This window comes from Glossina fuscipes, unplaced genomic scaffold (assembly GCF_014805625.2).
Source record: "Glossina fuscipes isolate IAEA_lab_2018 unplaced genomic scaffold, Yale_Gfus_2 0, whole genome shotgun sequence".
Lineage (NCBI taxonomy): Eukaryota > Metazoa > Arthropoda > Insecta > Diptera > Glossinidae > Glossina > Glossina fuscipes.
Genome location: NW_023998414.1, coordinates 41,478,799 through 41,505,250, shown reverse-complemented (window position 1 = coordinate 41,505,250; position 26,452 = coordinate 41,478,799). Strand labels below are relative to the sequence as shown.

At 33.8% G+C, this 26,452-nt stretch overlaps 3 protein-coding genes across 4 annotated transcripts in view; 1 reads left to right on the top strand and 2 right to left on the bottom strand.

Annotated features, from left to right (window-relative positions):
* The window catches only part of LOC119637276, a 25,108-nt gene extending 9,634 nt beyond the window's left edge, over positions 1 to 15,474 (bottom strand). Inside the window, exons 1-2 of one of the 2 annotated variants that reach the window (XM_038033188.1) lie at positions 15,434 to 15,474; positions 15,134 to 15,381 (exon numbers count right to left, since the gene is read on the bottom strand). In XM_038033188.1, coding sequence (XP_037889116.1) covers positions 15,134 to 15,182 — 49 coding nt within the window. In that variant the 5' untranslated portion in view covers positions 15,183 to 15,381; positions 15,434 to 15,474. Of the gene's footprint in view, positions 1 to 6,225; positions 6,797 to 15,133; positions 15,382 to 15,433 lie in introns of those variants that run through there. The other variant, XM_038033197.1, reaches the window with a different exon arrangement.
* A 1,234-nt stretch (positions 15,475 to 16,708) lies between these two features.
* On the bottom strand, positions 16,709 to 19,348 carry LOC119634665 (ubiquilin-1). The gene is made up of 4 exons (XM_038028948.1): positions 18,981 to 19,348; positions 17,807 to 18,485; positions 16,991 to 17,731; positions 16,709 to 16,930 (listed from the first exon to the last, which is right to left on the bottom strand). Exons 1-4 carry the CDS (start codon positions 19,074 to 19,076, stop codon positions 16,854 to 16,856), a joined length of 1,593 nt encoding a protein of 530 aa, XP_037884876.1. The 5' UTR covers positions 19,077 to 19,348; the 3' UTR covers positions 16,709 to 16,853.
* Positions 19,349 to 20,146: 798 nt separating this feature from the next.
* On the top strand, positions 20,147 to 22,471 carry LOC119634719 (probable RNA-binding protein CG14230). Its single transcript, XM_038029050.1, has 4 exons — positions 20,147 to 20,489; positions 20,543 to 21,006; positions 21,064 to 21,964; positions 22,038 to 22,471. Exons 1-4 carry the CDS (start codon positions 20,300 to 20,302, stop codon positions 22,199 to 22,201), a joined length of 1,719 nt encoding a protein of 572 aa, XP_037884978.1. The 5' UTR covers positions 20,147 to 20,299; the 3' UTR covers positions 22,202 to 22,471.
* Positions 22,472 to 26,452: the final 3,981 nt, after the last annotated feature.

The following is a 26,452-nucleotide window of genomic DNA, read 5'->3' as shown; positions in this document are numbered from 1 at the left end:
TATTATTATTATTATTATTATTATTATTATTATTATTATTATTATTAGTTCAGTCAGAGTATTATTAATTCAGTCAGAGAAATGAATTCTGAAAGTAAAGTGTTAAGGCACTAGCATGCATCTAAAGTGATCGACTTTATCAAATGAAAAAAACTTTATAACACTTGAAAAGATTAATATAAAAATGTATTGTCTAAGCCGAATATAATTTGTTTTCTATTATCAGTTATAACGAGTTTGTGGTAGAAGAAGAAGAAGAAGAAGAAGAACAAGAAGAAAAAGAAGACAGCGAATAAAAAAAAAAAGAAAAGAAGAACCACACAGAATAGGTTGTGAACGAAGAAAAACAATAAAAGAAGGCACAATTTTTTAAAGCACTATATAGAAGAAAAACTAACGGAATTAGTTAATATTTGAAGGCGATAAACATACAGGTGCATTTATTTGTGCTTGATTTGAACGTGGAAGAAAAGAATTAACGATAATTACAGCTAGGATTTGAACCATCGCCAGATGCAGAATAAATTTATGCTAAATGGTTACGGTAAATATTAAAAGTCATTGCTTAGAGCATTTGCACACACACACACACACACACGCACAACCTATGCAAAGGTGTGTACACTAACTAAAAAAGAGAGTGAGAGTTATTCCTAATGATTTGAAAACAAGGCAACAAACAAAATAATGCACATATATAGAAAGAGAGAGAGAGAGAGAGATACAGAGAGTTGTAGAATTTTCACAAATTTGTTTAGATATGAAAAAAGCAAGAATTCTTCAATTAAATGGTAAAAGTAGTAAACGGTTCTTGATGAGTTCATGTGCAAGGTGTTTTCTGTTTCTTATTACGCTAACATGTAATACAATATATGGAGGAAGTAAAGCAAAAAAAAAAAAAAGAACACAATTTGTGCACTTAATTACTTATTTAGTCACATGCTATACGCATGCTGTTGTTGTTACAATTTTACTGTTACGACAACCACCGGCCGCCGGCGTTAGTGTTTCTAAGGAGGACGACAAAAAAAAAAAAAATCGTCTAACAACCCTCGTAAACAGATGTTTGCATTAACGAACATTTGTTTAATTCTTCAGCTGAGTCATTGATAGACGATAGTGCTAGCACGCGCTCTTTGCGAGCGCACACACTCTCTCATTCAAAGTATGTGTTCGTTTTTGTAAACAAAATATTGCTTAAAAATTCAGTTACAAAGGTATTGTTATTATAAAATTGAAATGAAAAACCGCACCAGGCAAGTATGAGTTTGAGAGAACCTCAAACACTTTCGGAGAGTATAAAGAATCTTGTTCTAAGTAAACATTAATATGTGCATAAATATAAACACACATACATATATCCATGTCTACTGTAACCGATCTCAAACTTGCTTTACGAAACAAGTTAAAAAACCAGCGTTAAGGAATTTCAATTATACTTATTATGTATATACTTATCCACGCACACACAACGATACGAACATATACATATATAAACATATGTATATATATTTATATATGTGTATATATATACATAATGTTATGCTCAGATTTTCGTATCTTGTCGTTCTTGTTCTGTTACAGTTGTTATTGTTTTCTAAAAGCCAATGCTTTCAAGCCATCGTCATCATCATCATCATCATCATCATCATCATCATCATCATCATCATCTCCTCTTCGTTCTCATTGTTGTTGATATTTTAAGTTCATTGATGTTCAGTTTAGTTTTTTAGCTGCTATCATTTTGTTGCCGTTATTATTGTTATTGTTGTTGTTATTATTATTCAGTTTTAATAGACTGTATGCGAATTGCCTCCCTTTAAAAAATACATCTTATGCTTGCGCGCTCGTGATAGTTATGAAAATGAAAAACGCATATATGTATGGAAAAAGAATTTTAGAATTTTTTGTTTTTTTTTTTTTTTACCTATAAAATATCTTTACAGCTTCTTTAAAGCTATACATATGTATGTAGATATATATGTACAAAAGTTCGTATACTTTTTGTTAATTTCTTTTAAAACTTTTTGTTGAAGTTTATATAATCTTTCCTTGCTTATGCACGCATATATACATATATATTTTATCTATATATATATAGAGATGTTATTAAAAACTTGACCATAAATATCGTTATTATTATGATTATTATTATTATTATTATTTGTTTTTTAATTTTTCATTAAGCCAGTGCTTGGTAAACTCTATTCATGTCTATTCAAACATTACGCAATTACGTACATGTACATATATGCGTCAAGACAAATCGTGTATATTTAGACTATGAAATCAGATGCATTCTCTAAGATAATGCTTTGCTGCTATAGTCCAGGTATTCTTGCGAAATTTTCCTTTGTCGAATTTCAAAATTTCTTTTCGTTTTTCTTTCCCTTTTTTTCATATATACCCCCGCGCATTCCAAGCATGCGAAAATGAAAACATGAGACGAAACTTACTTCAAAATTAATAATAGGCCCGGGGACTCAATGCATAAGTGCCATCTCTAACAAAAATTCCTCATTATTTTTAGAAAACACGAACCATCGATCAACTCATTGTCAACATTTCATGGCATTTCCGATCATTTATTACACGCGGTTTTAATGATTTTAATAAACTATTTCTGTGAGTAAAAAGTTCAATTTCACATCAACCAAATTAAGTGTGAAAGAGCAGAAAGAGTGGTTGAAACGATAAGGGGTATGAGGAAAAATTCGAATTTAACTAACAAAGACCCCTACCATATCTGTTAACACAGAACTCTGTTAACGTCTTACCCGAGCTCTGTTAAATAATTCAAATTAAGATATAGTTGGATTTGAAAGCCTACTCCGTCTATATTAAGCAACGTAAGACATTTTTGCGGATATTTACGTGAAAATGCCTTTCAAACAAACTAAACAAATTCAAATTCTGCCTATGGGCACTATTTTTAATAATTTTTTAAAATTTGGTATTTTAGGGAAAAATGCGTATGAAAGGACACCCAAATTTGAGACTCTAGTGCGGCCAAACTAGAAAAAATCACCTATATTCACCTATATCACGTGAATCTATATAAAAGTACCTGTCAAATAAACAAAAAAAAAAATCGAACTTTTCTTTCGGGAACAATTTTTAACGATATTTTGAAACTTGGTATGTTAGCGAAAATTGGGTGTGAGTATAGTATAGTATAGTACTAGTACTAGTGCAGTAAAGTACAGTACTATATATATAGTTCTATAGTATAGTATAGTATAGTATAAAATAGTATAGTATAGTATAGTAGTAGTATAGTATAGTACAGTAGTATAGTATAGTACGGTACAGTATAAAATAGTATAGTATAGTACTAGTATAGTATAGAACAGTAGTATAGTATAGTACAGTAGTATAGTATAGTACAGTACAGTATAAAATAGTATAGTATAGTAGTAGTATAGTATAGTACAGTTCATAGTAATAGATAGTTTTTTTGTTTAATCGACAGGTACTTTTATATAGATTCAGGTGATATAGGTGAATATAGGTCATAGGACATTTTCTAATTTCTAGGGCAAAAAGGAAAAAGTGTGACTAATGCAGACACATTATTAAAACGCTGAAGAAAGAAAACATTCCAGTCGAAATCTAGACTACACTTTCTACTGCCAAAATCATTATCTGCAAAAGCAAATTTGATCCACTTATGTCCTCTATGGGAATCGCAAAGGAAATTAAAGAAAAATTTATCATAGACCACAGGTGTACATATACATAGCTTTGGGGCGAATAAAATAAAATACGTGTCATCTATCATAACTGGTTATCCGTATGTCTTTATAGCTTGCCATAGGCCATATCAATGGCCACGTACCTTTCTGAAAGAGTGTGTTATGGAGCTACAAGATAGAAATGAATTAACAGCCTAGAGAACTTTTTCTTGAGATCAAGTGGGGCTCATTAGAAGAGGATATAGAGTAAATAGAAAAGTCCCAATGGCGATATTTTACACACTTTCAGACTTCATACCAGATAACCAATAAATGGCGATTTTATGCACTGAACCGATCCAAAACATTGGGCAGAAATGACTTACAACGATGTCTCAATCTTAAACTCATTGAAAATTGATTGAATCCCGTTGAAGTAAAAATTGAGCAAAACTATGATAAACTCGGGAAGAAAATATCAAGAAACGTTCGCATCCTATACGCAAGGAGGAACATCAGGAGCCTACATTCCCATCGTTCCAAAAGGTGAACGAATACTAATGAGCTGATACGATACGAGATAAATGAATGCATATTGAACTCTTACTGGCTTAACAATCTCAAAAGTCCTTCGTTATTTGCGAAGAGATCAATAACGACTTTTTAAATGGTCCTATAAAGTACTTTTACCAAATTTTGTATCCACGTACGCTTTCAGAACTTGTGTTTTTTTTATTTTACCCTACTTTCAGTTGCAGGCATGAGCCTGTCACTCTCAAACTTCAGACGTCGTGTCTTAATTTTTATAGCCATGACAGTTTCATCAACAGGCAACCGATCAGCCGACTCCTCTTCGTACCGATAATGGAGACAGAATGGAGAGTTTATTTTCGTTATGTAAGAATATATAAACATTTTTGGCCAGAATCTGCACCAATCTAGCCATTTCCAGCGGCCCGTTCGTCCGCCTACCTGAACTATGTTTGTAGTGAAAATCGTCCCGATCGTAAACGAGCGAAAATTCAGCTCTCATCGCACAGTGGAATCTCGACAAAGTGTACATTTAGTTTAGTTGAGTGGTTAAGCGAGCTATGTTACTGCTACGACAATTACACAAGCTATTGTTGCACCGTGGATTGAACATAAATAGTGAACGCAAGACAAATTGTAGTTTCGGATCAACTTTGGACATTACATTACATTGCTTTAATGTTTGAATGTGGAACGAAGCTTTGGCAAATGCAGTTATGAAAGACCTGCGATTTTCCGTTTTAAACGACAATTCGCGTCAACGCCCATTTCATTTGAGTAGAGCACTGCAATTCAAATGTATTCTAGAAATTTGTCTACAACGTTGCCGAACATCAATAATTTATATGAAATTAATCAGCCTGGCTGGCGCACCAGCTATTTACCATCACTCCATAAGGGAGTGCACCACATTGCACTCAAGGACTGCTTACAATAAGCTGCTCTACGAGCGGCCTATTTGATCACAACACACTTGGGTAATCTATTTGCCTGGGCATCTATTTCTTTGCTTTCGCTAAAAATGTATTCGTTGGCAAATGAGGGCTAACTGTAAAATGCCCTCCCTTGGTGGTAATACCCTTCTCCTGGACTCTGATTTGCGGCGCATCTACCTGGAATTGAAGATATCTACCATTGTTTATTTTCTTTTATTTGTTTTGTTTCTATTTCGTTTATTTTGTTTTTAATAGAAATCCTAAAATAAGAATTTCATCCCGTATATATTATGTATAATTCAGAATCATAATTTTAGAATGACATGTATCCGTCATCGATATTGAGGAAAACTGAAACAGTCGCGAGATAAAACTTTAATTTTATCACGACAAAAATATATACTAAAGATGGCATAAGTGTGTGTGCGTGTATGTGTGTGTGTGTGTGTATAAATAGTTAGACTTATTGATATATGTAGCAATATTGTGAGAAACATCACAGAGCATTCTTACGTTTTTATAATTTGCGAGAGTTAACAACAAAATTGATTTTGAAATATTTTTCTTGTGATTTGTGATTCCTTCGGAGTAGAAAAATTGAGACAGAATCGGAAATAAAAGAAGAAAGCACATTGCCTTCTCTCATCATTTGTGAACGATAACAAGGCTAGAATGTATCCAATAGTCTTGTCACTTTGTCCGTCATGCCCAGCAATTGCGATTCCACTGACAGTCTAACATCCCATACTGTTTTATTCTCTTGCTTTTAAAAAAAAAAAATCGTATGGAGTACGTTGCTTTCCCCAGAATGAACAAATGAATAAAATAGAGACACAGCTTAGCAAATACAACAACGAATTCGTGGAAAGTGCATCAACTTTTCGACAAAATATTAAATGCATGGATTTGATTAAGCTCCAGGCATTATATTATGAAGATGGATTTGGATAGAATATCTTAGAAGCAAATATAATGAAACGCTTTACATCATAAAAGCTCCTCTTTATATGGATTTTCTCAATGGCAATAAAAGGACATTTCAATTAATTAAACCATACAGAGTTTAGTTGTCGTTCACGGCTTACCTTCTTTTGCTATACACCATACACTCTTCTTTTTTTTTTTTTAGTTTAACTGCCGTTCTTGTTCAAAACGAAATCGATGACGCAAAGTTATTATTAGAAAATCGAAATTGCACCAGAAAATGTAGAAAATCATTTTTTTCCAATCAATTTTATAAAGGAAAAAAAATAAAAAAATACGAAAACAAAAAAAGCCAAAAATCTGCCAAATAAGCACAAAGCACTGAAGTGATTGAACGACCAATCGACAGACCGCCCAACGACCGAAGACTTTGCGATATAATGGATACAGCAATAGCAAGAAAAGCAACAACAACAATAATAAGATTGTCAGTGCCTGGGCAAGGAATTTTCAAATTTTTAAAGTAAACGTGTGTTGCTGTTGTTGTTGCTGTACGTTAACATATCGTATGCATGTCTATATAAAGAAAAGTTGCAAATTTTTTTTTTTTTTTTTTGGCAAAAATCGCTTCACAGTGCACCAAATAAATACACGCGCGTTCGCACTTAAAACACAATTCAACACTTTTTTTCTTCTTCTTCTTCTTCTTCTTTTAATTCTAATTGAATTTTCATTAATTGGTTTTTGCTCTCGAATTTTTCCATTTAATATACATTTTTATCTCGGCAGCCTTTTTTTCTGTTATGGTTAATATAACAAATAACATACCTACAAACATAAGGCTTATGAACGCGCATTGGTGCTATACAAGGAATTTCGTGTACGTTACATAGCAACCGCTTATGCACAAACACTAGAGTAAATGGCCTCCCCACCCACCTCCTCCGCCTAACCGAGCTTGCGTGAAGAAGCAAGCTCTTCCTTTCACCCGTTTGACCCTATAGAATCAGTGTTATTGTTATTGCTGTTGTTGTTGTTGTTGTTGTTGTTGTTGTTGTTGTTGTTATTTTCGTTTTTTGTTATTTGTGATTATTGTGGACTTTTTGCGTACACTCGTACTTTTTAGTAACGAAAATATCTTCTATAAATGATTTTTCTCGCTCGCGATTATTTGTAATAAAAACTTTACCGCGCGCTTTATACTAAATTGCGCGTTTTAGCTTAGGCGCGATCGCATTTCCAACATGACTGAACTGAATTGTCTGAAATGTTTCATTTCGCTGCGGATACTGCCAGTTAGCAGTTAGTAGTAGTTAGTGGTGGTAAATACCCAAAAAAAAAATAAATAAATAAATAAATAAAATATATAAAAAAAACAAAACAAGAAGAAGAAACAAGAAAAAAAAAAAGAGAAAAACCACTTTGCTTGCCATTCACAGCTAGCACTCGACTGTGTCTCGATTGTTAGCTGCATAAACGTTTAATCAACCGAGACTGAGCCTTTGCTGCTTTTGTTGTTGTTGTTATTGTTGTTGCTGTACACAAATAAAAAAAATAAAAAAAAAAAACATTTTTCTTAAACCTGATCTTGTGTACGTTACATTCGTTACAATGGGTTCGAGTTGCATGGTGGTTGAAAAGCATTTTCAAAAATGTTCGTTTTTTTTGCTTTTAAATTTTTGCAAGCAAACTGTGTAAAAGGACAAAAGTTTGGAAAATTATTTAATGACCGCGTCACGGTGAAGTAATGTCCGTGGATCAGGTGAAATTGCAATTGCAATATGCCGATATATTCACACAGTCGAGCAATAAAGTAAAGTTTTTCTCGCGTTCTCCTCCATTTATCTGCCTGCATAAATTGTAGGCATGGCTACGATGAAAAATTGAATCTTCACTTACATATATCGCTAAAGTGAATAATCACCGATCAAAGCTAAAAAGTAGGCGCGCATATCTCACGAGATTTCTGCTCTTAGACGATACAGAGTGATAAGAGGAGAAATTATTATTTTATTAGGACAGTTATTAGGACTGCACCAATGGATCGAGAACAGTTTTGCCCTGAACGATCCGATTGCTATAATAAGCATTCGCATTAAAATGCCTTGAGGTCTTAGTATATCTGCTATAAATTTTAATTTTCATTATATGTGATATGAAATTCTAGGCCGATTAAGCATTGATCCATGGCCAGTTAAGAAAAATATATTCGGAAAATTTTAAATCATTAGATCTCGATGAAAGTATGACAAGCTAACGGACCGACATTACCAAAGCAATTGGAAATTTTACTTTGATCGATTGTGTGGGAAGATAAAGAGAAGGAATATCAAACGAATGGACGGAAACGGAAATTGTTAAAAACACGAATGGATGAAGATTCAAATGTAGGGAAAAGGAAATGGACGAAAATGTAAGTTGATGGAGAGACAAGCGAACGGATCGAAAGAGGAATATGCAGAATAACAGATGGACGGATAGACAAACCGATGGGGAAAGAAAAAAAAAATGACGAAAATAGTGCAGATACAATGGAGTATGAACGATGGATGAGGACTCCGGGACAAAAACAAACGAGAATGACGCGACAAAAGATGGGATATGGAAAAGAAAAAGCAAGCATAAAAATTGACAACAAAGCCGTCGAAGTATTTTTAATCAAATGTGTCCACCGAGCTCATTCCCGAAAAGTATATATTTTGCAAATGAATTTCGTGAACAGAATCAGGAAATTGGTATTTAACTGAAATATATATATATTACTCACACCTCATCTATGGGTGTCACTACGAAAATCTTATTCAAGCTTCCTTTAAAATTTTGCGTTCAATTTCTTACTTTTAGCTGCTTCTCACACAGACAAGCATATACTGTCTACTGTTTCCAATTGGATAAATATTTTTAAATATATTTTTTTTATTTTTTATTTTATCTTTTTTCAATTTAATTTCAAAATTTTCTCTTCGTATATCTATTCACTGAAATTGTAATTTCTTCTCAAATTTCAAAATCATTTTTCAGCGATCGCGGTGAGTGTTTGAATTCTTGCACGATTGCACGAGAAAAAATTGAAAAGCTAAGAACATCTGATCGAGGCATATTTTATTGATTGACAAGTTTTCCATGATTTCGTGTGAATCAAAATTATATAAATTTTATAATTTTTCGAGTTAAAGTCGCCTCTTCGCCGGGGACTGTTCAACTTAAACACCTCTCAATGAAATTCGCTGAGGTTAATGGCATAATGGCATAAGCGTGGGATAAATGTTGCAAATTAAATTCGAAAATTCTTGATTATAGATCAAGTTTGAAAATGGGCATGTCCTGCCCACTGTAGCCGCAGTGTTTTTGGCTCGTACTCGTTTTTCAGCTTGTCTCATAAACGCTCAACAAGATTGATAATTGGGCTTCGAGCCACGTCGCGAACAGCATATAAACCTTGTCCAAGAATGGGCGTACTACGGCAGCGGTACGTGGTCTTACGCCATCACGCATGAAAACGAAATTTTCACCGATAAATACCAAACAGGGTCGTACGTATTCTTCCATGTTTTTCTCAATGTAATATTTGGAAATCAATTCGCTTAACTGATGACCAGTATTGGGCCCTGTGACGAACACACGTTCGGTTTTCGCTTCCGTTGTCATTCCTCCCCAAAACATGCACGCACCGCCGCCAAAGACACAGCATTGAGCGAAAGGCTCACCGGGTATTCGAGAGGCTCTTTCCTGTCCGTCATTACCATGAAGACATGTCCTGCACTCTCGAGGAACAGCGTTACCTACCATGGATCCATAGTTGACTCTGCATGTTCTCGAAGTCATGTTGTCAGGTCTCCGCCCACCGACTGATTTTCATTCCTCTCACCTTCAGGAGCTGCTACTTAAGTTAAGTGGCACTCAACTGGCGATTTCGTAATGTGATGTTACAACAACAAAACTGTGACGCTGTACTGTAATACGTTTTTCCGAATCTCTTGATGTCGGTATTATACGCATATCAAAAAGTATATCGGCTTAAATTTAACTATCGTGCCAATTGGCTTTGATTTTGTCTGGCTTCAATTAGTGTAGCCACTTGAGACGCTGCTCCCGGTAAGGTATTCATTTTCTTGTTCTGAATAATCTCGTATTCGATAAAGGAGCTATCGGACTGCGAGTCGGTATGCAAACGATGTCGTTTCTATCAATCGTTATCCTGTAAGGATACACCTGAGACAAGCGGTTTTGAGTTTTTCTATTGTTTTATTGTTACTGTAATGATTTCAAAGGTCAAGGGTAAGCATTATGTGTTTTTCAAAAGCTAACAGTGTATACTTTAGTTTAGTTTAAGTTATGGAAACGGAAATTTAATTTAATAAATATGTAGGTCCCAAGTGGACATGTAGGTAGGCTGGCATTTTTTTGTTCACGAGAGTTGTATTATTTTCATGTCTCAACAACGAAAGTAATAAAAATTTTAAAACAGAAATTGGTCGTCATTCACGTTACGCTTAACCTTCATTGTCGTCGCCTAACATCTTTAGAGTCGAATAAGATTATTATTTGATCTACTTTAATAATGATTCCTTAACCCTATGAATCGCATTGTCAATAAAACCAAAATCTCTAAAATTTATCATCATAAAGCATTGTCGAGACCATTTTATGCTTATTGCGTTGTTGTGCCTTTTGCTATGGCACATGGTTTTCCTTAACTTTTCGACGTTGTTTTTTTTTTCAAAAATGAACGTTATTTGTTTCCGCATGTTTAAATTATAATTATTATAATTATACTTCGTCCGAAGAATAATTTCGATTAATAAACACTTTTCCGGAACGTCGATATGCATTGCCATGACATTGCATGATGGTTCGTTACTTATGAGTGAAGCGTCAATTCGCGTGAAATCATGACATAGGGTAGGATTCAAAAAATAGTCCGAGATGGTCCAAATTTTGTGCAGCCCCATTTGCCAAAAACTTGCGAAGATTTTAATTTCCAACTAACGACTTTTCAGAATAGGGCGTTAAATGTAAAGTGGTCGAAAAAGTGGACCTATTCGAACCATTTTCAATAGCGTTCGTCATTGCACCAAAACACGACAAATTTCGTCGACAATCACGACCTGTAGCTTGAACACAAATTTACATGGACAGACAGGCTTAGATCAATTCAGATTATGATTCTGAATCGACCGGCATACTAAGCAAAGGTGAGTCTATCTTTCCTTCTATTCTGCGTGTTAGATACGACAGCACCTACTTAACATACTCTGTGCCACTAACTTAACTACCTGCGGTGTCGGTTATAAAGGCAACTATAGATATTTGAAGGTCATTTATATAAACAAAAGCCCGGCGCAGAATTTTAAAAAATTACCTGCTTTCTATACGGTATTTTTTTGAAGACAAATAATATCAAAATGAGAAAAACACATCACACATCACGTTTCATGGGGTCTGCCTACGGTAAAGTCGTTAAAAAACGACGCTCCGAATGGGTTAAATGTCATAGCAGCCACTCTGTTAAATTTATGCCTGGCTTTGCAGCAGTCAACTCACCTGCAAATGCAATCCGAAGTGACTATTAAAACGGAAGTAACAGTAGAGATCATTGAAGAATTCCACGAGCACTTACCTCGAACGTCATATTATTCTCAATAAGGAAAAAAAAATAGTTATATAAATACACCAAAAGTGAGGAAACAAACACAAACCAGATGAAAGCATATATTTTTCCATTTAGCCAGAGAAATAAATCCCAAGACTAAAATCTTAAACCTATCGGCTTTATTGAAGTTTGAACCCACGACCATTGAATTGATAGCTGAGACCACTTACCTGCTAAAATAATGACTTTTAATAATGATTGTCACGATTCGGACAATGAATGTGAGACCTCCAACGAAGTGAATGAATCTCTATTTGATGTACCATTTTACCTGCCGCTATTGTTATTACCCAGAAGCTGATCCATACGTTTTATTTTTTTCGGTTATGGTCTGAATCGTCCGCAAGATTTTTTCAATTTCATGCTGACGTAAAGGACTTAAAATGTAAATGAGAATCATTATCATTATTGCATCAGCTCGTAGGTAACAGCAAATTTTAAATTTTACTACCAATGCCTCATACTTTATGTGAGCGCTACTTTGGTCGACAACGAAACTAACTGGAAACCTTAGCCCCATACCAATTTGTCCGCTCACAAGTACAAAAAAAAGGAAGATTAAAAGTAAGAAAATTGTGTTCGATCGTATCCGAATCTTTTATACTCATCATCATTGCCCTAAAAATCTTAGAGCGAGGAAATGAATTAAATTTTCATAATCTATAATATTGAATGGATGCGGCTGATTCTTATACCCATCGCCGCCGGATGTGCGGTATATTTATTTTGTCAGAATGGTTGCAACACCCAAAAGAAAGCTTCAGGAATCACACAATATATGTAAATATATACATATAGCATTAAATTTTGCATCGATTTAAGCATGTTCGTCGGTACGTGTGTGTTAAGTTTGCGTAATACCTGTTGTAACCACTCTTCTGAAGCTTTAGAAGTTCTTGCACGCAGATTGCGTTTTTACTTTTTCTTTTACGCAAAAGAAGGCAAGGGAAGCGGGCAACTTGTGAGACTTCAGATACGCACTACTTCAGATTTTCACGTAGTATTTTTAAGTCATAATTGTTTTTGCTATGTCGATATCATGCTTTCATAAATGGGGAGTATCTCACTAATAAACAATACAATTGATTTTCTGAGCCGAATCGTGATCAGGAAATAGTGAGCTACATTTTTAAGAAAAAAGGCAGGAACATTGTGTATCACGATACATCGCATTGGTCGCGAATCTAATCGTTACTCATAACGCATAATTTAGTGGCTAGGATGTCCGACACCGCGTCCAGTAGAATGCAATCAACAATTTATCCATACGTGAAGTCAAGTGGATAAGAAACTCGCGCAAGCTAGTCTTTCCAGATTAAAATCTTAAGTACGGTAGAGTTCACTTCTGTCATGCTCAATTGCTGGTAAGGTAAAGACGTAACACTCATCGATTAAGCACACACCCGCTCGGGCTGCGGTTACCCCTTTAACTTCTTCTCTTTCCTCACTTGCACATGGGTCCATTTTGTTCTAGATGCCATCATATATGAGAGTTATTTAAGTTCAAGTTTATTCATCAATCATTTATCATTAAACAATTGAGATGATTTTGCTTGGAAAAAAACAGAGGAAAACTGAATTTTTTTTATCTGACATCTGGCGAAATGAAATTATTTAGACCCGCAAGTTTTCGGTGACAAGAAAGGAAGCAGTGTCTTATGGATTATTAAAAACTCTACCGCACTTGAGATTTGAACTCACGTCCATTGAGTTGGTAGTCGAGACTCTTGCCTACTTGGGCATTCGGCGGATGACAAAAGAAAAAAAAAAAAAAAGATTTACTCGTATTCAACGACAACGGGTCGACAAGTGAGTAACACAAGATTTCTCTTCCTGTGCTCGTATTATTTTCAGATGTAGGAACTGCGGTGTATTGAAGGTAAGGGTAAGACAACTGAATCAGATTGAATTGCCTCAGTTAAGATATACCAACTTTCCCCGGCTTTCTTCATATAGCCAAGGCGTGCTCGGAACAAGACTATTGAGAAAATAACTTATCATAGCTGAGGTTGCGAAGAAGTCGGACTGTTAAATTTCTTCAGAACACTTAACACCAGTTTGCAAGACTTGTTGTGAAAGCAATGAGAAACAAATATCAAAAATTAACTTAGATTATATAGTCTTACGATTTCACATAAATCAGAACGAAACAGGGCTTTTCGGTTCGAATTAGTAATGACTTAACTGAAAGCCTCAGTGAAGCTCAATTGAGCTTTGAATGAATAGTTTAGAGTTAGTAAATTTGTAAATTGACGCCTTTCGCAATCCTTAAGAAAAAAAAAGACAAAAATTAATATTATTTCAATAACGTGAACGCAAACTATAACAGCGAAGCAGCAAAGGTTATCTGTTTATCAACAAAAAGTCGAAAAGGCACGCCCACGATCAAGCAAAAAAAGAAGCATCAAAAACCATTTATGTTTGCCCACTGCGACGTATTCGAAAAATTCGAACTCAGCTGAAGATAATTCATTTTTTGTTGTTGTTGTTGTTGTTGTTGTTGTTAAGACAACCGTTAATTGAATCTATTACTAATATATTTCTTAATTTTCTTTCAATTGGTCTTTTTTCATTCTTTTCTTTTTTATATGCCATCAGGAGCCCAAGGACGAAGTGAACCCAAATTTTTTGCAAACATTTTAAAAACACATAGTTATCAAGTAGCAACTTTTTGACCGTAATTGCAAAAAAAAGTCTCCATGCCCGTCTTCAAATAAAGCATAATGTCCTTGCAATTGATTAATATTTCTGCGATCGAATAATTAAAAAATGCATGTAGATGTGAAAGTGAACATCTTAGAAGCTTTACCTTCAATACTTTTTGCTAAGATGCAACTAAAGACATTGGGAATGGCGTTGATGCCGCACTGGAAGAACGAATAAATGATATATGCATGTCGCACACAAGTTCGAACATTTGTAGTCAGATTGCAGTCAGTGAATGTAAGCATTAAACGAGAAACGTTTAAAACCCGAAATGCATAAATATTCTACGCAAAAATGAATTTAATCGGTCTATAAGCGCAAAAGCTTCACAATTGGCAAGAAAATGAAATGTACAGTCTACAAGAGATGACGACCAAGGAAGGTTTTACATAAAGAAAATTATTGTAAATATGATTTTTTGTTTTCCAAAAAGGTTGCTACATTTTTTTCCTTCATTTACTTATATATATATATATATATATATATATATTTTTTTTTTTTTTTAAATTTATTTGTCACTTTTAAGTGCTAACGAGTACTCTCCAGAACAGAATGTGAATTTTTGTAACATACTAATGCAAATTGTATGTAAATAGTGTTAATTAATTGTTATGATAATAATCATAATATAAAAAAAAGTTCTTGAACACAAACTAGAATTATCGATGAGCATTAAAGATTTGCTAATGAAATTAATAATAAGTATTTACGCGTCTCCTGTCGCGAAGGTAACAAATAAAAGTTTGTTGTGTTGTACATGCGCAGATATGATAGGACGTGGCAGCGTTCATCAAGCAGCGTCTTCAAATTTCTATTTAAATTGTTGCGATTTTGTTCCACGACATGATTCCAACGACATGATAACCGAACATCGTGCAAATCTTACACTTACTTCGCAGAATATGTATATGTGATACGCCACGGGGACACGTGGCGCGCGCTATTAAGATTTGCTGAACTGAAAGAGAATTTCCTTTAATATATATTTTGTTTTCAATTTGCTTTCTCACCAATTGAAAGGCGAATCAACTTTAAAATTAAACTTTATTTTAAATGTTTTTCTTTTCATACGATACTTATATTTCACTATTACAAATTTTAATTTTTTCAAAACATACGTGTCACACCATTTATATATTTATGCGATATATAAGAAATTCTTTATTTATTTATCTTTTTTTTTTTTGTTTTTTTTTTTCTTCTTCTTTTAATAGGTTTACTAAATACGTTTATTGTTGTTATTTTTGTTGCAATATATTTTATACACTATTTACTTTTGATGCATGCACTCGAACCTTTTATGTATGTATGTATGTATGTATGTGTGAAGATTAAATTATCTTTTTTTTTTTTTCTTTTTTTTTTTTAAAAATAAAAAAAAAAAAAAAAAAAAAAAAAGGTGAGCTTTTAATGTTTTAGATTTGCAAAAATATAGTTTTTTATCTTAATTAGGAAACGAAGAAACAAAAAAATTAAAAATAAAAAGTCTTAAATAGTTAGTGGAATTGCGATACACTGCAGAGAAGTTTATCATTGTTCTTCAATAATAGTAGTAAAGTGAGAAGTAGCTTTGGACAAAGTCTTTCTTTTTTTTTTTTTTTATTATTATTATTATTATTATTATTTTTTGGATTACAATCTTCTCTGACTACATTAAGCTGTGAGGTAAGTCAAAACAGTTTGATTGGCTGACAGTAAAAGAAATTATTTAGTAAATCGTTTACTGCTTTGACATGACTCCACGCTTTTAATCAATATCATTAACGGTATGTTTCAAATACAATTATTTGTCAAAGTTTATTGATGATAAAACGATTTTACGCACAAATTTACGATATTATATCAATTTACGGTATGTGACTGTTTCTTACAGCGTGTTTTAATATTAATCGAAAAAAAAAAAAATATATATTTGGAAATATTAATGTTGTTTCAAAGAGCTTTTTTTTCTCTCATTGATTTTGCTGTACTTTACTCAATTTTCCCGCTAATAATTACCAAAAATTAGAACACTAAAATAATCTTGGATTTTTTTTCCTTTCTTTTTTATGATTTAAAGTTATTTCTTTCTTTCTTTTTTTTTTAACTAAAAATTTGATCTTTTTGGATTCTTTTATTATTTACGGTATTATGATTTTATTATTAGTTTCGTATTTATATATGTGTATGTATGTATATTTCTCGTAATATTGTTGTTTTTGCTGTTGCCATAGTTACCTTATGCCAGGCCGAATATAGAAAATTTCAGCACAATTTTTTTTGTATTTTTTTTCTTTTTTTTGTATTTTTTTTTTTTTTTTTTTTCTGTATGTGTCCTCTTTACAAAATAGGAAAATGAAGATATCCACGGATGGTGTAGGAAAAGGCTATTTACGCACACACACATACTCTCCCAACCGGAACCGTATCACGTTAAGTAGTTTAAGAACGTTAACTTAAAGATAACTGATTTAAAGATAGTAATCGTTCGACCGCGGCATTTATGTCACCAAAAGTGGCAATTAAGGCTGTAAATAAATTTTTAAGTATATTAAATTAAAATAAATATATAAGTACAGTGTACGTACCCTGCAAATTAGCTTCGCGATTACCAAAACCCATTGCGGCCAATTGTTCCAATTGTGACTGATAACGCACTTCAGGCGGTTGTGTGTTATCCGCTGTAATGGTCATGCCATTCAGCATGCGTGTCATGAAATCATTGAATAACTGAGCATTAGGACCTCCGCCTGGGGCAGTAGTTGGATTAGTACCGCTACCTCCCGTATTTGTCATAGTGTTAGTATTTGTTGTATTAGTGTCCACATTAGTATTGCCGACTGGTGGGGGAGGTACACCTAATGAACCTACCAAACCTGGAGCTGCTGATCGCAATTGTTCCATACCTTGTTGTATTTGCATAATGGCATTTATGGCTTCCGGATTAGTTAACATATTCATCACTTCGGGGTTTTGCATTTGAGCCATAAACTGAGGCATCATTTGACGCACCTGATCTTGCAATTGCGGGTTATTAGCCAACATAGGACTTGTGCTAAGCAGGCGCGACGCCATATCCGGATCTTGGGACATGGCCTCCATCATGGGTCGCGTATATGGAGCATTTAAAAGATTTTGCATAAGCGTAGGATTTTCGGCCATTTGCTGCATTAAACTTTGCATAGCAGGCGTATTTAAAATGCCACGTGGTGGCAAATCAGGATTAGCACCGCCAGAAGCACTAGCACCACCACCGGTGGTATTGCCGCGGCCGCCCCACGGATTGGGTAATGGCTCGCGATTTTCAGTACCCTGTTGGGGATTAGTGCCTAGAACACCATACATTCAAAATCATATAGCACACGAGTTTGTTATGTCACAGAGCACTCTTGACTCTTACTTACCACTTGAATTGCTATCCACAAGACCGGAGAATGGATTACGTGTAAATGATTCTGAAGCAGCGTTTAGCATCGGTTCTTGTATATCGCGATAGATGCGCTGTAAAGCATTATAACCACCCGGTACACTTTCTAAATTCGATAGGGCGCGATCGTGCGAACGCATTAGCTCTTGCAACATCGACGGATTACGCGCCAATTCCACAGTTTGACGTAACAATTCTGGGTTATTTAACATATGCGATATCTCAGGATTACGCTGCATTAAATCCTGCATTTGAGGATTCGACGTAATCAATTGACGCATAACATCCGGATTATTCATCATTTGTTGAACCAATGGATTATCCAACATGGTACGCAACAAATCGCCATTATTCAATAATTCACTTTGCATACGAGCTTGCAAGTCCATAAAACTTCCGGAACCGGCCCCCAAGGCTTCCACGCCGGACAAACCGCCTAAAGTATTAAGACCAAACGGTGTTTGCCGTACATCAGCCGGCGGACGTTGCGGTGCGTCTGCGCTACGACTTTTTGTTTTAATAACCAAGTGGACCGTCAAGCCATCTTTAATATTGTGCGTTTTTAACGTATCTGTGTCTTTCATGATTTTGCCAGCAAAAATCAATACCAATTGCTCAATATCGGCTTCGAATTTTTCCGCAACCAAAGCTTTAAACTGTAAGAAAACGTAAAGCAAAACATAAAAAATATGAAACACCCAAGACGTACAAATCTAGAAAAAAATTCTAAGAACACGTCACTTCACACAACCCTATTTTATATATATATATATATATATATTTATGTATATATATGATGTGCGAATGACTAAATTTCTTGCACATACAAATACAAAACTAATATAAAATGCAAAACAAACATTGTATGTGTTTACTACAAAAACAATATATTGATATTTATTGCAATGGTTTCCGATGGTGTTCCGTACTCCGTTAAAACCATTAAAAAGACTACTCGATCAAAAGGTTAACAAAGCATACTGTACTTTGTCAATATAAAATTTAGAGTTTCACAATATCACTATACATACATACATGCATATATAAGCACGCCGTGCAACGCATTACCTTCCATTTCTCATTGCCGTTGCAATAAGTAAAGACTGGAAACCGATCGGTATTTCATAATATTATTTCAATAAATTACTTACATCCTTAATTGTGGAATCCTCGTCTACTTCGATAATTTTCTTATCTTTTGGTGTTTTTACATTCACCAATATTCTATTATTTCCACCTTCTGCCATGTTTTTTCTTCTCGGGCTTTCCTTGTTTCTATTGGTGGTACTGCTTCGTAAAATTTTCTTCTTATAGGTTTTAATACGAATTTCTCTCGCCTAAATTTTACTCTTTTATATTTCTGTCTTTTGATTAAAAGAAATAAATTTTTTCCAATGAAAATTTTTTATAAATTGAAAAAAATTAATTCGTCACTTTTCTTTTATAGGCGAAAAAACACAATTTAACGAAAGACCGTGTAAATTTTGACGAGTTACAGTAAAGGAGAAGAAGAAGAGGGAAATTACAAGAGCAAGAAAAAATTAAACGAAAGTTTTCTTAAAGTCATAATAAAGTTGCCACATTTAAAACTGATTCGGTATAATTGAAGTGTTCTATTCGATAGTACTTATAGATACATATATATCATATATTTGATGCACATAAGTAAATTATATGCATCTTTTTCTGAGCGAGAGAAATTCATTTGATTTTTTCACCTTAGTTTAAATGCACCTGCAAGTAGATATTTTATGACGGCAATGTGCGAGTAAATAGGTAAGTAAATATCTCCACAATAAAAAATGTTATATGAGAAAAAATTTCTGATTTGTATAGAAATTAATTTATTAATACGTAAGGAAATTTTTATATTTAATATAATTAATTTTATTATTATTATTATTATTGTTATTGTTAGTATTATAATTTTAGACTAATGAAATAAATTCTTAGACTAAAAAAAAAAAGACATTGAGCACTAGCAACACAGACTATCGGGTCATATAATTAATTTTATGTGAGATCAATCTTTGAAAATAATAAATTAAAACTATGGCAACTAGAGTGCGAACTTTATTTAGTATCTAATAAACACATTTTATTTAACAATTAATTATTGCGTCCTCTTAAATAAAATAAGTTATGATTTTGTGTTTCGATATTAAAATTAAAACACCGTCCCTGTTCTCATTTAATCTTGATTACATTTTTAATCCATATCTGTTTTTATTAATTTCTTAATAATGCACATCTTTAGCAATGTTTTATAATTTAGTTTCTTTTTCTGCCAAAATCTATTGTTTACATATGTTCCGTATTTACAGTTTGTTTACGGTTATGGAGTGACAACTCTGTTTATGCGGCTAATATCAAATGAAATGATACGATATCTATAAACAATTTAGAAAACACGTGTAAGATATAGTAAAGTAGTTTAAATAGTTTTTAAGAAATTAATGAAAGTTTAATTATGACAACTTCACGATTTTTTGTGGCTAATTTGCCTGTTAATACCAAAGAAAAACATTTACGACAATTATTTCAAGATTATGGTGAAATAGAAAATATTGAAGTTAAAAGTAAAGAAAATGTTTTGGATAATGAAAAAAAGGTCATAGCTTTTGTAACTCTTCGGATAACTGCAAGTGAAGCACAATATTGTAAGTTTAATGTCAGACGTACATAGGGCAAATGTAACATAGATGAATTTTAGGCTTAAAAGATTTGAACGTGCAAAAAGTGCAAGGGCAACAGGTTAAAGTATCGCTAGCCAAAGAATCCTTTTTGGAAAGACTTAAACGTGAAAGAGAAGAAGCTAAAGAAACAGCCGAAGGAAAATCAGTCACTTTGTCAAGTATAGAGCAACAATCTGTTTTATTAAAGGTGCCGGCAATTAATAAACGAAAAACCTTTGATGAACATGATGAATTGGGCGATGATGAGGTGGCTCCTGAGCTGATGATTAGCAAAAAACGTGCCATTAATTCTATTCATAATGGTAAGATTTTTATACCTAACGGCAATGTGCAACCATTGCATATTATTGACAATAAAAAAGGCAAGAAAAAGTTGGCCCAATTACCAGATAATACAGCAGAACAAAAGCGTAAAGAATCTTTAAGCAAAATGAAGCATGACTATGAAAAAAAGAAATCAACCATACAGCAAGCTTTACAGGTAAAAATTTATTTATAATCTAATTAAAAACCATATTTAAATTGAGCTTTTACCCAGGATGAAAATGGAAATATTTCCAAAAAGATTATTTTCCGTGATAATGCAAGTGACGAGGAAAATATTGCAGAGGGCGAGCAGTCTGTGAAGGCATCGAAAACGAACATTTTTGGCTCCGACGATGATGATGGGGGTGAAAATTTCAAATTGAAGTCATTACCCACTGGAAGTCGAGGAGAAAAATTGGTAAAATTGCAGGCTAAGCAAAGTTTAGACTCGCGCTTTCGTATCGATGCCAAGTTTTTGGATGACGATAACGAAATTGAAAACGACATTTCACCCGAAGGGGAGGAAGAAGAAAATAATGCAAATGATGAACGCAAATGGCAAATGAATATTTTAGAGCAAGTTGTAGGCACAAAAATTGATAGCGAACATTTACATTCACAACATAGAACGAAGCAAAATAAGAAAATGTTAAGGTATGATCCTTTTAAAGACGAACAGCCGAAATGTGAGCCCAAAATAGAAGAGAAAGAACATTTATTACAAAAGACGAAGACAAAAGTGACGAAACTAGAAGAAAAGCCAACCACAGAAGTATCGAAAGAGGTATTTTACGTGGTTACGGACAGTTTGCAGCAATCTCTGAAAAAGCGTGGTGAAGGCTTCAGCTTATTGGATATGTTTGGACGGAACGAAGTGAATGAATCACGTGAAACTCGCTTAAAGGAAATATGCAACGAAAAAATTCTAATTAATCATAGAAAATCAGAAAAATCATTTCAAATAAATCCATTCAATTATGATTCATCCTCAACAGATGAAGAAGAGGGAGATGAAGGTATTGCTTTAGGGGGCGACGATACGACGGAGAAAACTGTGAATTCTATAAAGAAAAACAAAGTTAATATTAATACTGAAAGCTTTTTCATACCTAAAACTGATAAACGATTGAAAGGTGAGTGATTTAATTCGTGCACAAAAGTTCATTGCGCTTCGAAAGATCGTTCGTTAATTATCTAATTTTGCAGAAGGTTTCAATTTCTTCAATTACGACAAAATGCCCGATGGAACTGCTGAAAATTATGAAGATGTCCGTCATCGTTTGAAACAAATAATTAAGACTAAAATTGCAAAAGCCAAAAAAAATTTAGCAAAAGCTGGTTATCGTACCAAAAAAAGAAGGGGGCTGTAATATGGATGTGGTGGTTATTGTACTTGTTATTTATCACTAAGTACATAGCGACTTGGTGCAGATAGACGGTATTTATGCAATTCTGGAAATGCAACGGAAGACTTTTTCTGCCTTCTTAAGCCTACTGTCACTCTCAGAGTTGGCATGGTAACTGTCTGTCTATTTGCTTGACATTAGTTTTACTATGGCGTCCATAAAATTCCATACGTTCGCCTATAATTAACAAAAGTGTGACAATTAGAAATATATTACCATAATGAAAAGCTATTTATTCCAAAATTTTTTCATTCATATCATTAGACTGCATACTCTAAATAGTGGTTACGTCTCTAGAAATTTTCTTCTTCGTTCTGTTTGTTTTCGATTCTTAAGCAGCAAATGGCATTATTTGTGTTGAAATACCTAAATTCCAGATGTAAAGCGTGATAGTCTTGGCGTGATTATCTTATTTTTATTATTTCTTACTATATGTTTAATTACCAACGTATTCAAAAAGATAATGCGTGAATGTAATGGCAAGGTGAGGAAAATAATAAAGGTTATTATCCCCCAATAACACCGCTCTAACAATACAGGTATGGGATTCAAATAAATAATTAAGAATCTATATAAATTTAGAAAATTCATTAAAATAATTTAAGGAAAAGACATAAATGAATTCGTAACTGAAAAATCCAGTGTATAATGTTTTTCCAGTCTCCTTATTTCATTGGATTCATTCAAAAAAAAATATTGCCAATGGATTTACGTGATTCCGAAGTCTGATAAAATTTTTTGATGAAAGGGATCAAAAAAAAAACAAAATTTAATCACTTGTAACTTTGTGTCGGCATGGGTTATATTTTTCATTTTTGGCACGAAAGGAGTAAAGTGCTGCGTAAAGTAAATGTGGAAAATTTCAGCTTTCTAACTTTGATAATTTCCGAGTAACGAGCAAAAATCTAAAAATTTTTGTTAACAAAAAAACGGGGTCACGTTCAGTTTACGCTCCACTGCGCGCTTCTGTTCGGACCGATTTGGCCAATTTTCAATTCTATCAAATTTGAGATTGATATTTTTATTTTTGCGGCCAGAAGAGTGCCAATAACACACACCACATCGGACAGACATGGCTAAATCCATTTAGAATTTCGCGCTGATCAAGAATATATATACTTTATAGGGTCTCTGAAGTTTCCTTTTGATCGTTACATATATTACGGGAAAAAGCAAAATGACTGTACTGTAGCGGGTATACGGTTCTTATTGTCGAGCTATACACAAAAGCGCTACGATCGCTTTTTGATGAGGTTGATGGTACTCTATTTATCGAGTTGAGTTTCCTGTTCGCTGCATATAGAACAAAGTATTTGTGATATCGTCAATGTATGTCTGGATTCCGTCAGGTAGTTCCTATCATTACGCACAACTTTGCGTGAAGAAGCTGTGCTCGCCGATTAAATAAACACGAGTTTGTTATCTTATGCAGCTTACGATATAAACGAGGTGAACAATATTTACCCATCGGATTACCAACATAGGTTGTCGCATTGTAATGGTTGCGATGGCCTTCGCGACTCCAATGATGCTTATTCTTCTTCTTGGATAAGTAGATTTCTTTTCTCAATAGATAAATGAATAAAAAAAAACATGAAGATCGAGAGCTATTTTGTTTTCAAAACTCGAATACGATTTTGGATATCGAGCTAAACACGCGTACGCTGTTGAGTACCATCAACTTAATTCTCGATAACGATTGCTTGGCCCCAAACGCAAATTCACGATCATGTCAGCTCGATAACGGGAGCCGTAAACTGACCTCAGGCCATTATATTAATCGTCTTGTTGTTTTGTTCACGGTGCTACAGGACATTAAGAATAGGACGAGAAGTATTAGATTGATATTTTTAAAGTACTTGAACATTACAGTCATCGGTTGTTCCACATCATTGTATGGCATAGGTCGAAAGGGATTGACGGATACTCTATATGTATATAATTTCTTCGATTAAGTTGCGATTCTGGACGAATTAGTGAACAGAATTTTTTTGGGTTTCAAGTCAAGTTGCTGTTACGTAATAGATCAAAAAAAGAGGAAATTTTAAGTTTGATAAAAATAAAACACACCAGGAAAGCATTCAGATACAGGGATCACCTGGAATTACTGTGTCTTCAATTACATTTATTTGTTCATTGTTAAGATTGACATGCTTTTATTTTATATCCTTTTAAAATGGTTTACTTTAGCAGCGTTTAATGCATTTCTCTCTCTCTCTTTATATAGCTAGTTTACGCGACGATAGCAAGTCCGTCGTATTAGTTTTCCAAAACATATTATATCAATCTAAACAAGTTGTCCTACACAAGGCAATAATTTACATTTTCAGAAAAAGAACATTCACACGAAATTATATTTGAGGAATAGCGGGCTCGTTGGATGACGTAACGCTGGTACTTGTGCGCGAAACAAAGTCGCCGGATTTTATTTTATTTTTTTTAATTAAAAGGGATTTCTCCGTAAGAGGACAGACCGAGATATTGGTGAAAGGATTCTGTGTATATCATAACATCTTGAGCTTCAATAGAAACATTTATACCCATCGCCGAAAGATCAGGGGTATATTCATTTTGTCAAAACGTTTGCAACACCCAGAAGGAAGCATCGGAAACCGCCTAAACTGCATACATTCCTGACAAACTGTATATATCCGTGTGTCCGTCTGTGTAATGTCTGGTTTAAACATACTCCTGACCGCCGAAATAAAGCTAACGACTTCAAATTTCGCAAAAACATTGAAAGTTCTTGCAAGCAAATTGGCATTGGAAATGGGCCGAATTTGCCGAAGGACCCGTCCACAGCATCACGTAAAGTTTCATAAGCAATAGATAATTGGTTTCTTGCTCATTAATTATAAACGACACCATCAAATCTACAAGACCTTTAACTCATATTGTGTAGGTGATGATGTAGCGCTTTTATAAAAAAAGTTAAAAAAAAAGTGGCCACACCTACTCGATATTATAGTCTATCGAAATTTCATTTTTTTTTTTTTTTTGCAATACCTTTGAAAGGCGCAAAAACAAGTTTATAAAAAAAAAAAAACACAAAGTATATAAATTGTTCGCCATTTTTTAAATTTGGAATGCACCTAAACATGTCTGTCTGTTCGACTGTTCATCTGTTCATCTGTCTCCCTGTTCAACTGTGCAGTATTTGTGATAAGCATTGTCCCGTTACCGAAAAGAATTTGGGATGGGACATAAACTTTCCACAGGTCACACCCCCACACCGCCCATGCACCTATGCGAAAAAATCAGCTATACGCTCACTGCGTATTATGGAGTATGAAAATACAGTTTTTCTCTTCTTTAATCCTAATAACGGCGATGGGTATAAAAGATTCGGTCACAACCGAATATAATTTTCTTACTTGTTTAAATTAAATTTTTTTTTTTTTTTTTTCGTGTTTATGTAAGCATTAAAGTGAGGTACATTTTCCCTTAATACGTATTTATTTGTCCTTTTGGTAGAGCATTCTTACTCCTTAATCCTTTCCAACATTTTCAGCGATTCCCTGTACATGATTACATGGAAAGAACTGGACTTGAAGCAAATGCTTATCTAAAGCAGATAGTTATAGTGACTTGAAAAAAAATAAATAAATAAAAAAGTCTTTATGTTCATATCATGATCAATATGAGATCGAGATGGTAATAGGTCTTCAAAGAAGATCTTTAAAAACTTATTTATGTACGATGCCGTTAGGATAGAGATATGACTTAGTAATGACAGAGTAAATTGTTCTCAGATGTATTGCTTTGTACACGTGAACTTGGTGAATATTGAATAAAATTTAAAAGTCCTTTTCGTAAACTATCGTATTTGTCGCTAAAAGGTTAATTGGTCAAGTAAGCGAATCAAGAATAGAAGATGATCTTCTTCAATTTTGTGCTTGAACGCCTAACGTCTAACGTCTAACGTAATTCCGTTGTGCAAATATTCCCAGTTGCAATATTTCAACTATTTAGGTCACCATGACCTTTAACTCTTACTATCGAAACTATCAAGACATTGACATTAATAAATGTCAAGCAGAAGGTTACACATACGGATTGCAATTTTTGCGGATTTATCATGTATTCAATAGACTCGTCATAGCGGGATTCGATTTTGAATCACACCTTCACTCTTGTCGGAACATATACGAAGCATGGTTTAGTGAAGAGAATTTTGAAATGAATTCGAAATATTCGAAATTTTTCATTATCATT